We start from the raw sequence: 14,451 nt of genomic DNA, 5'->3' as shown, positions 1-14,451 counted from the left end.
AGTTTTTTCTATTGGATTGGATTGCCACGTTGATATGCCGCCCCCCGCTAGATCACGTGTTTTGTGCTCGTATTGAAATCCGACTAATTCCATTCGCCAATTACATCATCCATTAGTGAGGCATAATTCTTTTAGTTTTTGAATTTTTTTGTATTATATTTAATTCATCAGATACATGTATATTGAATATATGCGGTTAAATTAAGTGTAATTTATTTAAGATACACTTTATTCAAGCGTGATTCACATGTATCTGAGGTTTATTGACTCTCTTGCTCGCCTCTCTCCCTCTCTCGATTGCGTCTCTCCTTATGTATATGTATTCAAAATGTTTGAAATTTTTTGTATTATATTTAATTCATCAGATACATGTATATTGGATATATGCGGTTAAATTAAGTGTAATTTATTTCAAATACACTTTATTCAAGCGTGATTCACATGTATCTGAGATTTATTGACTCTCTTACTCGCCTCTCTCCCTCTCTCGATTGCGTCTCTCCTTATGTATTTGTATTCAAAATGTATCTGATATCAAAGATACATGTATCTAGTACCAAAGATACATGTTGACTCTCACGCTCGCCTCTCATTTATCTTACTCGCTTGTCTCCACTCTCTCTCTCGCTCACCTCTTTCTCTCGCTCGCCACTCTCCTATGTATATATATGTCTCATAATGTATATGACATTAAAGATAAATGTATGTAACTTGAAGTCTGGTATAAAATTATTAATTAATGAGACAATATATAATTATTTCAAACTATAAAGTTTATTAGTATATATGTTAGTAATGTTTGTGTAATTATGTAGTTTGTCCTAATATTTTTCCGTGTTAGAGTTCGAATTCAAAAGTTTGGTTAACAATGTAGGAATCTCAATCATTCTACCAAAACTCATATTGATTGATTGTAATATAACTACTCTCTTCATTCACTTTTACTTTTCACGTTAGACTTTAAATGCTCCTAAAGAAACAAGGAGGTTAATTTTTACGTGTCACAATAATTTTTGACAAAATATTTAAATTTACGAGAGAATTTGTAAACGAGCATGAGTGAGCCATTTGATGCTTCATCTATTTTGCTTTGACAAGTGTTATTTTAAAAATAACAAACGTGAAATATTTTGCTTTTTGCAATATGAAACTCATTGAATTAGCTAATTCAAATTCGTGTGTTTAGTAAAAGTATAGTAGTTTAATTCAAAAATTTTTTAACTAGTTGTTTGTTTTCTTTTTGGTTTTGAGGCTCAAAATGACTAACATTTAAATTATGATTCCTTAGAGTGCTCTGTACGTAGAAATATTGGTTGTCCATGATAATCTTTTCACTATTTTAAGAAAAAGGAAGAGACATTTCTTATTAGGAGTTGCTTAATTTTTTAAGCTTAAATTTGATACATTTTATTAATGATAAACGAATTTAATCTATTTATAGAGTGTGTCCTTTAAGTTTTTCATTTCATTTGTCTCAAATTTTTAAAAAAATGCTTTCACTATACTAAGATAAGGAATTTCAAAATAGTATTTGTTTGGTTATAAATAGAAAGCTTGTAGGGTCATAAAATATGTTTTGATTATTTAATATTAAAGAAATTGTCCAAAAGAAAGTATAAATTTACTTAGATTTATGAATTTATAAATTTATAATATGCTATTATGCTTGATTTGGTTCACAATTATATTAGCTCTATAATCTATAGATAATTTTTTGTCAAGTATATGATTGAGAGGACAAAAATTGAGTGATTTTTTTTCTAAAGAATAACGAAAAAAGAAAAAAAAATAGTGCAAGATATGCCAAAATGGGACCAAATCAACTAAGAATAAATCATTCAATGTTTAGCTAATTTTTTATTTTATTTTAAAAAAAAGTTAAACTAAGTGCAATGTATATATTCGATAAAATCGAACAAATTCAAAGTATCATATAGCATATCATTGCTATCTAACGTAACCACGAAGCTAAACATCATTGTCTTATTGAGGAATAAGAAACTCGCTAGAATCGTTTTAATTCGATTAATTTGAATTCACATTATAACGTTTGATTTTAGGAATAAAGCACTTTTTTTATTAAAGATAATTGTATTATCATGATTCAAATTTGAGACCTTCAACTAAAGATGAAGGAATATTTATTATCTCAATATAACATTTCATCGTTCAAAATTCATATTTAAGATTAAATTTACGAGCTGATAGTTTCATAAAATGGAAGTTAACATTTCACGGTGTTTCAATTATTAATTCTCGTAATAATGTATAATCCCATAAATGGAATCAGAATAGGATAAAGTATACATAGACTATATCCTACCTTTGCGGAGTGGATGGACCGTCTTGGCTCAAAAGAGATTTTTTCAAAATAAGTTACGAGAAAAATACGACAACATAATAACAAGATACAAAGCAACTAAAACAACAAATAGAAACTATATTATGTTTACACTATTTATAAAAAGATTACATTATCCTCAAATTCAATTATTGAATAATAAGTTATTTAAAAGTTGATAATTCGATATATAACTAAAAAAATATGAATTGCATTAATGTATTTTGAAGGTTCAATATGTTTAGTCAGATACGAGACTAAAATCAAAATTTACCTTCATTAAGATTTATGAGTAAAGATTACAACATAATGATGGATGAATATTACATATGAAAACGTGACCCGTTAAGTATGAAACATACGACCCGAAAACCCGATAATAAAGAAGAAAAACTCAAGAACATAAACCCGGCGAATCCTAAGGCGACGGATATATCTGATTGAACACAAAATGCATTATTAGCCGTACACGTGTCCCGATCCCTTAACGTCCGAGCTAACGCCGTTCCCGCCGAATCTGCCGACAACAACATGTATGCAAAAACCTACACAGTAAAAACAATGTCTGTTTTCTCACACTATGCCCTTCGTACAAAATATTTCGCGTTCATATAGAATTCATGAAAGAAAACTACGAGGAGGTGTGATGCATGCAGCTTATCGTAATGCAAACATAATTGACTCATTTCACGTCTTAAACCAACGTGAAGTCAGGATTCAAACTTTATGAATATTCAAGATTTTAGTATTTTTAAGTTATTAGATTTTAAATTAACTTGTACATATTCAATAATTTTAAAAAATAAATACATGATTTGAACTAAAATTACTGAATTCTGCCGAACCTGATCGTGGCTGAAATCGAACCAAACTTGTACAACTTCAGGAAGAACAGTGGTGCCTCTTGATATTTCCCAAACCGAAGCTCCAATTTCGAATAGTGAATACAATGCTACAATCCCAGCTGCAATTGCCACAAATCTATAGAAAAACAAAATCTCATTATAGACTTCAAATAAAAAAAAACTCGATCTAATCGTTTGAAATTGAGACGTAATTGACTAATTGATTGTATATTCATAATTAAAATTGTCATGATCCAAGTCTATTGATATGTATTGTCTGCTTTGGCCTACGATCGCACAAATTTGTCTTTTGAACTACGCAATCGAGCACCAAACTAGCTACCATGACAACTTGAGCTATGCTTTTTTCTTCTAAAGAATCAACTTAAATAATCGTTTAATTAAATGAACTTATTAACCTTATAATAGTCGACAAATATATCATATATATGTATAATCGTATATATACACGCTACAAAAAAAACTTTTTAACCTTCGAAATTTGTTAGTCCTGCTTGATTCACCCTCGTCGAGATAACATAAGTGAAGGGGATTCGAAGAAATTTCATCTAAATTTTCAAATTAAGGTAGTTTTATCAGCTAATTATATTGCAAATATGCTTAATTAAGTTCAATTTGATATATTTTTTTCGAGAAAAATAGAAAGAGCTAATAGTAGTAGTACCTGAACGCATCGAAGTGGTACCACCGAAGAGAATCGGAATCGGAATCGGAGCCACCGCCGTGAGAGTTAGCGAACATGAAAATTGCAGAGGCGAGTGAGAAGCAGAAGGCGGCGAACCGGAAAATGAGTATCAAAATATTGAACCGCTGGTTTTTTTGCACGGAAACCGTTGAGTGAAACTGAGATTGATTTCTCGGCCGGGGAGACGGAGTTCTAATACCGCCGTTCCGGTTCGGTTCCTGCGGCGACCTCATCATTTTTTCCGGCGAGAAATTCAGACGGAGATGGAGAAATTCATAGAGAAATTAAAGTTGGGTGAATTTATTAATTTTCTGGAAAATTTGATTTCATGTGTGAAAAGTTTTTTTTCTGTTTGGGGATTTGAAGTCACGAGACATGGCATGATTCTCATGACAAGGATAAATGATAAATGGAGCAAGAGAACATATAATTTCTCGGAGCTCGACTAATTTAAATTTGCGTAGCAGATCGTTGTTACTAATCTCAATATAAGCATCACAAGCATTCATTAAAGCTCGATTAATCTGAACTTGAGTATTGTGTAAGGATCTATTTCTAGAAAAGACGCTCACAATTAGAATTTTCTCATATAAAAAACTCGAACTCAAACTCAAACTATTTAATAAAAAATAAAGAAATACGATTAGGACAAACTCATATTGTTATACCCGAATTTAATGTATGTTATATTTGAATTAAATTACTTTTGCCATCAAGGATATAGTGAAATGGTTGGATTGGATTCGTGTTGAGTGAATGAATTTTTTTGATATAAATCTAAATATTCAAACCAGTAAATTTTGAATAACAAATTATTACGCAAAACAATACGTTGGTTTGACACATCCTTCTAGAAAAAGTTCAAGCCTTAAAAATCAAGTAATTTACGATAATTCTTTTACTTAATATAAATTAAAATTAATCAAATCAATAAATTTTGATTTTTTTTTTTTTTAAAAAAAAAACATAGAAAATGACAGTTCAATATTAGGTAGAAACGAATGGGAACAAGTGGGGTTATTAGCGCACTTTTCGTGCTTCTTTCTTCTTCTTTACATACTCTTTTTCCTTTGACTACATTTTGTTTATATTCGATTAAAACATTATTCGCATCATGTATTTATATTAGATTGGTATAGATATTTGATACAAGCAAGTATAAGTATTTACCCTCGTAAGTCTCACGTGATATTTAGTACTTCTGTTTCAATATATGCGCAAGAGACTTGAGTACGAAAGTTAAAACACTTAATTTCGTTTATAAGTTAATACATAATTTCACTTATTTGGAAGCTATACGAAAAGTGCTACAAGCGAACATACTGAATGATTCAAAATATTTTTAAAAAATGTTCAAAAAAAATTATGAGTAATCACATGAAAAAATGTTTGACTTTTCAAATAGTAATACTTTTACGTAATGAGATGAGAAAATATTTATTTTGATATCTGAAGAATTTAAATTTGTGTTAAAAAAATCTACTTTTGAAGCAACTAGGTGCAAAAATAATTTAATTTTCAGGCTCAAACTCGAAATCTCTGATTTATTGGTCGGATTTTAAATTTATAATGTTTGGTAGTTTTCTATAATATTAAAGCTGTTAGACGCTCCTTTCAGGTTTTGGGATTTCCATCTGAAATGGATATATAATAATTGCGTTTATCTTTTTCCCTTTTTCTATATATAATAATAATAACATTTTCCCCTTTCAATAATAATACTTTGATTGCGTAACACAAATTTAAATTAGTTGAGATTCTAATATAAGCAGCGGACACCATATAAAAAGTCACTAGCTTGTATTACATGCACTTATCGTTTCTTATTTTTACTTTGGCTTTTAATGTATTTTTTAGAATACTAATTTTTTTTTCTATTTGAAAAAAGCTCCTTAAATGTGGTAATTGTCAATAGAGAGAATTTAAAATATATGAAAAATAATTCATGCACTCCTTGACTAAACTATTAAATTGTCAAAAAAAAAAACAATAAAAGTCAGTCAAGTCTTCCAATTTCCAAGCAAAAATGAATGACTTTTTAACACTTAAAAAACAAAATTTTATTATTTTTTAAAAATAAATAAATTCGTTGATGTTAAATTTTTTATTTAGAAAAGGCTAAAGTATTTATTACCCCTGAACTTGAAGCTTTTTATTCGGTGTACACCTAAACTATATTCCGTTTTAATTATCCCAAACTTGTTTATTCCTCCATCACGTACACCTTTTTTGTCCACCTGCTCCTATTGTGACTACACGCGCGCGACACCTGGCAAAATTGATGATGTGGATTTCCACCTGGATAAATAATAGCCACCTAGATAAATTAATATAGCAAAAAATAAATATCAAACATTCATTGTTTAAAAGTTATTTTTGAATAAGTGTTGATTTCGCGAAACTCCTTCTGGATTTGGATTTTTCTAGACGTGAAATTGATCGATTAAATTTCAAATTTGTCTGAAATTCTTACCAAGCAAGTGTTAATCTTTGTTTCCTTTACTTGTCATTTGCATTTTGCCCTATTTTTCGTTTAAAATATGCCAAATATTAAACAAAAATGAAGATTTTACGTTTTTTTTACCGTTGTAGCTTTATGATGTGGTAAAAAATCACTTCCTCACGCGCCTAGTAGAGTGTGTTGTCAATTTCTATGCCAGGTGGACAATAAAGGTGTACGCAATGGAGGAATAAACAAGTTCGGGGGCAATTAAAACGGAATATAGTTTAAGTGTACACCAAATAAAAAACTTCAAGTTCAGGGGGGTAATGAATACTTTAGCCTTTAGAAAAAAAAGAAGATAATTATTTGTTTATTTAGAATGACAATATTGACAAACAAGAAATGATCAATTATATTAGGTGTATAAAAAAAAATAAGCTGGTATACTAAACTCTCATTCTGCGCGGGGTCTGAAAAAAATCGAACCACAACAATCCTCGGGATAAAATTGAGAACATCCTCATTAAACTAAAACGTAAGAATCTAGCTAGATGCTACTAACAACGAAATAAAGTTGTTTTTTTTTAATCATCTGAGCAACGACCTCTTATCCATGTCGAAAATTCCTTCAATGTTTTGTTATTTTATGTATTGACTGTATAGACAACAATATTGTTGTTGCTAAGACTTGCAGAGTAAGTAACAACATATTCACTGTAATTCCACAAGTGATGTCTGGAAAGGGTAGTGTATATGTAGTCTTACCCTTACCTTGTAAAGGTAGAGAGACTTTTTTTCGATACACAAAATTAGACTTGTAGACTAACAACAACATATCCAGTGTAATGTTTGAGACGAGTTTCCCATGGGAAACCCTTGACTAACGAGCCAAATTTTCAACAACATACTCAGTGTAATCCCACAAAATGGGGTCTAGAAAGGATAGAGTATACACAGACCTTATCTCTACCGTATAGGTAGACAAATTGTTTCTGATACACCCTCGGCTCGAGGGAAAACAATCTAGAAAAAGAATAAACGGAAGTGAAAGCATAACAAAACATAGTAACAGAGACAAATTTTCATGAAACAAATAATCAGTTCTCTAATAATAAGAAGAAAAGATTCATTTAGCTCATTTCTGAGATGTACATTATGCAGTTGAACAACTTTAGAGCTATAAAATAAATCTTACTTACTGGCAAGAACCTCAAAAACTAAGTTTTAACAAATAAAATGTAAACAACGATCGAACTTGCAAGACGAAAGGCGTAATGATACAGAAAGGTATGACCTTGACAGCGATTCTACATTTGTATCGATCAATAGCTGATGACGCGAAAGAAGTTTGTTTTACATCATTTCTTGGGACCGTCTTACACAACGACTAACCTTTTTCTTGAATTCATCTCTATTGTCTCTCCATTCCTTCTGCAATATGACAGAAAAAAGAGACGTGAATAAGGGCATTACAACAAAAGAAGAAAAACCAAGTAACGGGCACATGCTGGCCATGGTCGTCTCTCCTGATATTAGTTTGAACACTCAAATTAGGATTTGGCATCAGATAAATTCTCACTGGCACGAGAACTATCATCCTTAGAGTTGAAAAGGGAAACACAAGAAACATTGTAAAAAGACCTTAGGGGTTCAGAAGAAGAGAATATTAATGATCTTCAATGAACTTCAAATGATATGGCCCTAATCAGTTTTTCTAATAATTGCGATGTCCGGGCCAAATTGCATGAGCTTCAGCTAATTCCACATAGTACCTGCTACATCCCACCAGCCCGAATACAGGATAACTCTATCCATCAAGACTTGAACAGATGAGAAGTAATCACCTAGGACTTTTTACCTCCGCTACCACAAAGGACTATCAAAATTGTTTCATTTCGGCCGATTAGTCCCAATTGCATCATAGGAACCTGATACCTCATGGTGATATTCCCTGGTTTGTTTTGGCGGAGGGGGGAGTTTCTACATACAGTGTCTACCCTACCCCACACCAGGAGGACGCAATGCATCCCAGTTCAAAGGGAATAAGTGAAAAAGAGTCGATAAATTGGATTACTTACAGCTGCTTCGACATTAGCAGGGGATTCATCATTAGGACTTGAAAGCATTGATATGATGCTCAACATTATGCTCTCCACCTGCATATCATACAACCAGTCAAATTTGATAATAGAGAAGTCTAGTGCTGAAGGAAAAATAGCATACAACAAATGAACTTCAGCCGAACAATCAAGAGCATCGATATCAAAGGAAACACCGTCCCAACCTTGAAAAATATAGAGAAGTACAAAAAAGGACATTTTCTTGATCAAGAATTGGAACACAGAATGTAAAGGAGAGAAACATAAAAGGTAATAGTTGTCAAAGGTCATGAATTACATCGATTTGAATCACTGACACGAGGATTTTCAGTCCTTTGCTCTAGCCAGCTGAGCTACCTGAACCACTTTCCTAAGGTAAGTTTTATTCATCAAATAACGCCTGGATCGTTACCACGGCGCTCGCTCACCCGTTCGTTAATCCTACTTGACCGTGGAACTCTCTTTTATAATTTGACACATAAAAACACAACCATTTAAACGAGGGATTACCACAAGCTCATATAGATAGCATAATTTATGAATTGTTTGGATCAGTCATAAGCAGTCAAACCTGCCAAAAGTGTCTTTTTCAATTTTGCTCTGGCTGAATCACGTATGTCTCGCACAAGTCATTTCAGAAATAAGAGGAAAGAAACACAGCTAGGTGTAAAATAAAAGGAAGCATTACTGCGATGTAACTAGAACAGAGGTATCTTTAATGATGTCGAGGGTAAGAGACATGCAAAATTCGCATGGATTCCGATTTAAGAAGTAGTGGTGACTGGTGAGGATCCCGACTGTCTTTGGTTGTTGACTGACTTGTACGAGAGAGAGAGAGCAGGTGTGTGCAAGTGTGTACTGAACTTAATGGCTTTGCAAATTTGTCATAATTAGATTCTATCTCCACTAAAGACTAGTACCTTAGGTCAAAATTAAGCAAATATCCATCATAAGAAGATTGTTTAATGTCGACGATATTCTATTGAACTTGGAAATGCAGTTTTCACCTGCATATGTTGTGTTTTACTATTAACCATGACTGCAATAGCTGTGCGTTACGCAAACATGAAACATGTTACTCTTGACTCTTTAATAATCCAGTTAAAATTTACTAAAAGAGCATTGATTGCAACTAGGTGTTATAAGAAAGCTTCATCAATTAATTTACTGATCTAGAGTTCCAATTTTGACAAAGATATTGATATAGTTAAAACCAATTTATTGTTGTTTAAACTTCCAAAATGTTGCCCAACTTGTACTAGTAATCTATGTTGTTCGGACTCTTCAAAAATGTTGTCTCACCTGTATTGGATCCTTAAAAATGAAATACTTTTGGAGGATCCAACATGCACCTATTGACGGTTTTTGAAGAGTCGGAGTAACGTAGCTAGTAATTGGATATTTTTCTAGTTGTAGGACACCAGTCACTTTTGGAATTACTACTATAGATCTAATAATATTACGGTAGATCTTCATTCTCGTAAAGTGAGCTGAACCATGAGATAAGTTTACGAAAACCAACACCATAACCATTTTACCAAAGGAAGTGGGAACATTTAATTTACCAATAAAAAGGAAAAGAAAACGGGAACATCCATTTCATGAATATTCATAGGAAAGAAGACAATAACAGATTTCCATACCGTATGGACGGGAGACCACCGCTCACTAGCAAGCTCATAGCCATTTGGATCATCACCAGGGGGGTGAAGGATTGAGATGCAAACCTTTCCATCAGAGTAAACTGTATATAAAACCAGAATTTCACGATAGAGCCAAAATTAATGAGACGATGGTACAGAAGATCAATAACTTCACTGATTCTCCGAAATATACATGTAGCTTACGTACCATTAGGATGCCAAATCTCCGAGGTAAATTTAACAGTTGGTGGACTGTTGGGATAATTTTGGGGAAAGCTCATGATAGCATTAAAGAAACCCCCGTCACTGCACTTGCAACATTTACACGTGGTTAGGAATTTTTTCCTGACCCAACCTATAGCATAAGTAAACATTGGAAATGACAAAATATCTACTCTTAACTAGAGTCGTCAGCTTATACAACAAAAACTACCTAAAAGGAAATATGCATTTCAATTGCCAAACTGCTAACTAAGTCAACCGAGAATGAGCATGAGATTCAGTAATAAACAGTCGGGCCTGGTCACTCTGACCCTGTTTCTGAGGAGGTATCCCTTCTCTTGAAGTTAGGAGGCTATTCTGCCGAGTTCCTTGGACAGAGTCAAGGAGTCTCGTGCCCCTAGGTATTCTATATCTACTCACCTGTGTAAGGATGCTTCTTTCAGTTTCTTAGTAAATAGCAATAATGGGTGAGGCGAACCATAAGAGTTACATCAAACACAGATGAAATAGTAATAAAAGGTGATCGGAAATTTTGGACGGGAAAAAGTTGATGTATATGATTAAAAATCAGAGATGGTAATGTGCAAAGTTAGTGGCACCTAGTCCCACAAGGAACTTCATAGATTAGTTTGAGACTACGGAGAGTGCAGATTTATTGATTTTTATTTCACACAAAACTTCCAGAAAAAGAGAAACACAGTCGATAGAGAGTTCACCCTGGGAAAAGTTGGGTGCAAGGTTCTATACATTACAACAACAACAACGAAAAAACTACGCCTCAATCCCAAACAAGTCAAGGTTGGCTTATGAATCCACACTTCTTCATTTAAGCTCATTTTATCTCATCATCATACTAAATAAGTTTCTAAATATTACCAGATAAAAAATGTATCTAATAAGAAGCTCATTAGTAATTCAAAGCTCCAGAACCGAGCAACATAAAAACACTATAGCCTACTGCACAGATCACAAGCGCCAAATTTTCATAAACATATAAGAAAACACAAACTTATTCAATAGAGATCAAATCAAAAGAGAAAAAAAAATCTTTAAGCTAATCAAGTGAAGACTCACTATAAAGTTTCCGGCGGTCCAATAATGGTGACGCTCCATTCGAATAAGTTGATTTCATCAACCAAACCAGCTGAAAATCCATCAACTGGTTTTTTACATAGATCTGAAAGTGGAAAAAACGAGGATCTTTACATTCAAATTAAAGAAAACAACAAACTTTAACAACACCCAATTAAGCAAAGAGTCCACAGAATGAAAATGACTAGAAAAAGCAAGGATCTTTACACTCAAATTTAAGGAAACGATAATAATAAAGAACACCCAATTAAGCAAACAGTCCATAAACTGAATATGACTTCCCAAAAAAAGCAATGATCTTCACTTTCAAATTAAGCAAACAGACCAAAGAATGAAGTGTGAGTACCAAAAAAACAAAAAAAGCAAGGATCTTCACTTTCAAATTAAGCAAACAGACCAAAGAATGAAGTGTGAGTACCAAAAAAACAAAAAAAGCAAGGATCTTTACATTCAAATTAAAGGAAACAACAAATATCGAGAACACCCAATTAAGCAAACAGATCATAGAATGTAAAGATGGTCTATCAAGAACGTAGAGGAGGAAGGACGGGAAGTTGGTCAGATCTAGTATGGATCGTTCCCTATGAGTACAGAAAAAGTGAAAAGCAAGGATCTTTACATTCAAATTGAAGGAAACAACAAAAACCAAGAACACCCAATCAAGCAAACAGTCCATAGAGTGCATATGAATACAAGGAGAAGTAATAAAGCAAGGAGATCTTTACATTCAAATGAAAGAAAACAACAAAAATCAAGAACACCCAATTAAGCAAACAGTCCATAGATTGAATATGCATACACAAAAAGTGAAAAAAGAAAGGATTTTTACATTCAAATCAAAGGAAACAACAAAAATCAAGAACCCCCAATCAAACAAACAGTCCATAGATTGAATATGCATACAAGAAAAAAGTAAAAAAGCAAGGATCTTTACATTCAAATTAAAGGAAACAACAAAAATCAAGAACCCGCAATCAAGCAAACAGTCCATTGATTGAATATGCATACAAGAAAAAAGTAAAAAAGCAAGGATCTTTACATTCAAATTAAAGGACACAACAAAAATCAAGAACCCCCAATCAAGCAAACAGTCCATAGAATGATATGAGTACACAAAAAGCAAAAAAGCATGGATCTTTACATTCAAATTGAAGGAAACAACAAAAATCAAGAACACCCAAATAAACAAACAGTCCATAGTTTGAATATGCATACAAGAAAAAGTAAAAAAGCAAGGATCTTTACATTCAAATTAAAGGAAACAACACAAATCAAGAACACCCAATGAAGCAAACAGTTCATAGAATGAATATCAACAAACAAAAAGTGAAAAAGCAAGGATCTTTACATTCAAATAAAAGAACAACAACAAAATACTAGGAATAAGAAAGAAAAAACATACCTTTGAGTTGTTTCTGAAGTAGGAGACTAGCTTGAGAAGCTGAAGCCATTATACTTCAGAAAGATTCTTGGCAAAGAAATCAAAAAACAGAATCAGTAGATTTATACAAACTATTCAAATCCCTGTAGAGGTTTCAATTTAGAAGTCAAATTAGTACTCTTTTAGACCAAACAAAGAAAGGCTGCAAGGGAGGCTTAAATATCTTTAATTCTTTGAGTTAAATATGAAATCCCTCACTACTAAAAGTGCTTCTATCAAATATGTTATAGAATATTCGAAATTAAGACTTCTGATTAAAAGATAATCTTATGTGTTGCACTAAATCTTTTGGTAGTATGATCAAGAGATTGTTATTTGTGTAGAGACGAATTTAAAATTTTAACTTCATCTATTTATTTAATCTACTTAATTGAATTTGAAATTTATTGTTGAGTGATATTCCTAGTTTTGGTTAGACTTGATATTTGTTTTTGCATTCATAATATCACAGTTTAGTCTATCTTAATTCTTAATTATTCTCGAGTTGAATATGAAATTCCTTAATATAGAAGTGTTACCTATTAAATATTTTATTATATCAAAGCTCGAAATTGAGACTTCAGATTAAGAAGTAATCTCATTCGTTGCATTAAATATTTTGGTTGTATGATCAGGAGATTGCTATATATGCAAAGAGACGGATTCAAGATTTTAACTTTATATATTTTGATTGAGATTTATTATTATATTTAATCTACTTAACTAACTTTGGAATTTATTATTTGTGTTTATTGTTGAAAAGTTATGCGTCGGATTCGATGTAAATATAAAAAATAATTCTTTATTATAATTTTGAGTGATTCTCATAGTTTTGGTTAGACATGATATTTATTTTGATATCATACTATCATAGTCAAGTCTATCCTAATTTTTAATCATTCTCAAGTTAAATATGAAATTCCTCAATACATAAGTGCTCCTTACCAAATATTTTATCATACTCAAGGTTTAAAATTATAAACTCTGAAATTATAATTGAATTTAAATTTTAAATGTTATTCCATCTCCCGAAATCCAAATTAGCACCAATAAAAATATTTTAATTCATCGTAGTCGAGTGAACTTGAAACAAGCTGCCTCTTAACTATTTTATGGCCTATCTTCATCTAAGTGGGTCTTAGCTTTTTGAATCGTCTTCTATATTTTTAAGTGATAATGCTAAAGATATTTATAACAATTATTCAATAGAATAATCAAAATATGAAAATTGATGTACACGTCACGTTAAAAAGGATTAGAGATAATGTGTATATCTTTAATTGGTATTTAGGACCACCATAATCAACATTTTTTAATGTGTTTAAGTTACTATATTAAGATAAGTCTCGATAGTTCAAAAGCTAAAAAACAAAAAACAAAATAACTAATAAAAACCCCTTTACATCATTTCAATTAGTTTCAAATTTCAATTCAAACGCATTATTTATTAAAAAATAGAGAAAAACTCCAATCAAAATGTTTAAAATCTTTTAGATGGTTTTCTTAATAAAGATATTTATTAAAATTCATATTTTTATTTTAACATTGCCGGTATTGAAACGTGCATGACTAGAGGCGGATGGAGCATATAGTTAACGGTTCAACTTAATTCGATATTTGATATAGATCATATATAGATA

General features: G+C 31.7%; 3 protein-coding genes across 4 annotated transcripts in view; all 3 read right to left on the bottom strand.

Annotated features, from left to right (window-relative positions):
• The window catches only part of LOC125819642 (UDP-glucuronic acid decarboxylase 6-like), a 131,488-nt gene that overhangs the window by 19,006 nt on the left and 98,031 nt on the right, over positions 1-14,451 (bottom strand). The gene's annotated exons all lie outside the window — the stretch shown is intronic.
• On the bottom strand, positions 2,601-4,276 carry LOC125819652 (CASP-like protein 4C2). Its single transcript, XM_049499116.1, has 3 exons — positions 3,872-4,276; positions 3,187-3,322; positions 2,601-2,886 (listed from the first exon to the last, which is right to left on the bottom strand). Exons 1-3 carry the CDS (start codon positions 4,126-4,128, stop codon positions 2,665-2,667), a joined length of 615 nt encoding a protein of 204 aa, XP_049355073.1. The 5' UTR covers positions 4,129-4,276; the 3' UTR covers positions 2,601-2,664.
• Positions 7,412-13,075, bottom strand: LOC125819655 (ubiquitin-conjugating enzyme E2 7-like). The gene is made up of 6 exons (XM_049499119.1): positions 12,794-13,075; positions 11,374-11,476; positions 10,286-10,383; positions 10,078-10,178; positions 8,414-8,491; positions 7,412-7,766 (listed from the first exon to the last, which is right to left on the bottom strand). Exons 1-6 carry the CDS (start codon positions 12,840-12,842, stop codon positions 7,689-7,691), a joined length of 507 nt encoding a protein of 168 aa, XP_049355076.1. The 5' UTR covers positions 12,843-13,075; the 3' UTR covers positions 7,412-7,688.

Source organism: Solanum verrucosum, unplaced genomic scaffold (genome assembly GCF_900185275.1).
Source record: "Solanum verrucosum unplaced genomic scaffold, falcon-dt-bn FXZP01000255.1, whole genome shotgun sequence".
In the NCBI taxonomy this organism is placed as follows: Eukaryota; Viridiplantae; Streptophyta; class Magnoliopsida; order Solanales; family Solanaceae; genus Solanum; species Solanum verrucosum.
Note: the sequence above shows the minus strand (reverse complement) of the source record. Positions and strands in the feature narration are given on the sequence as shown.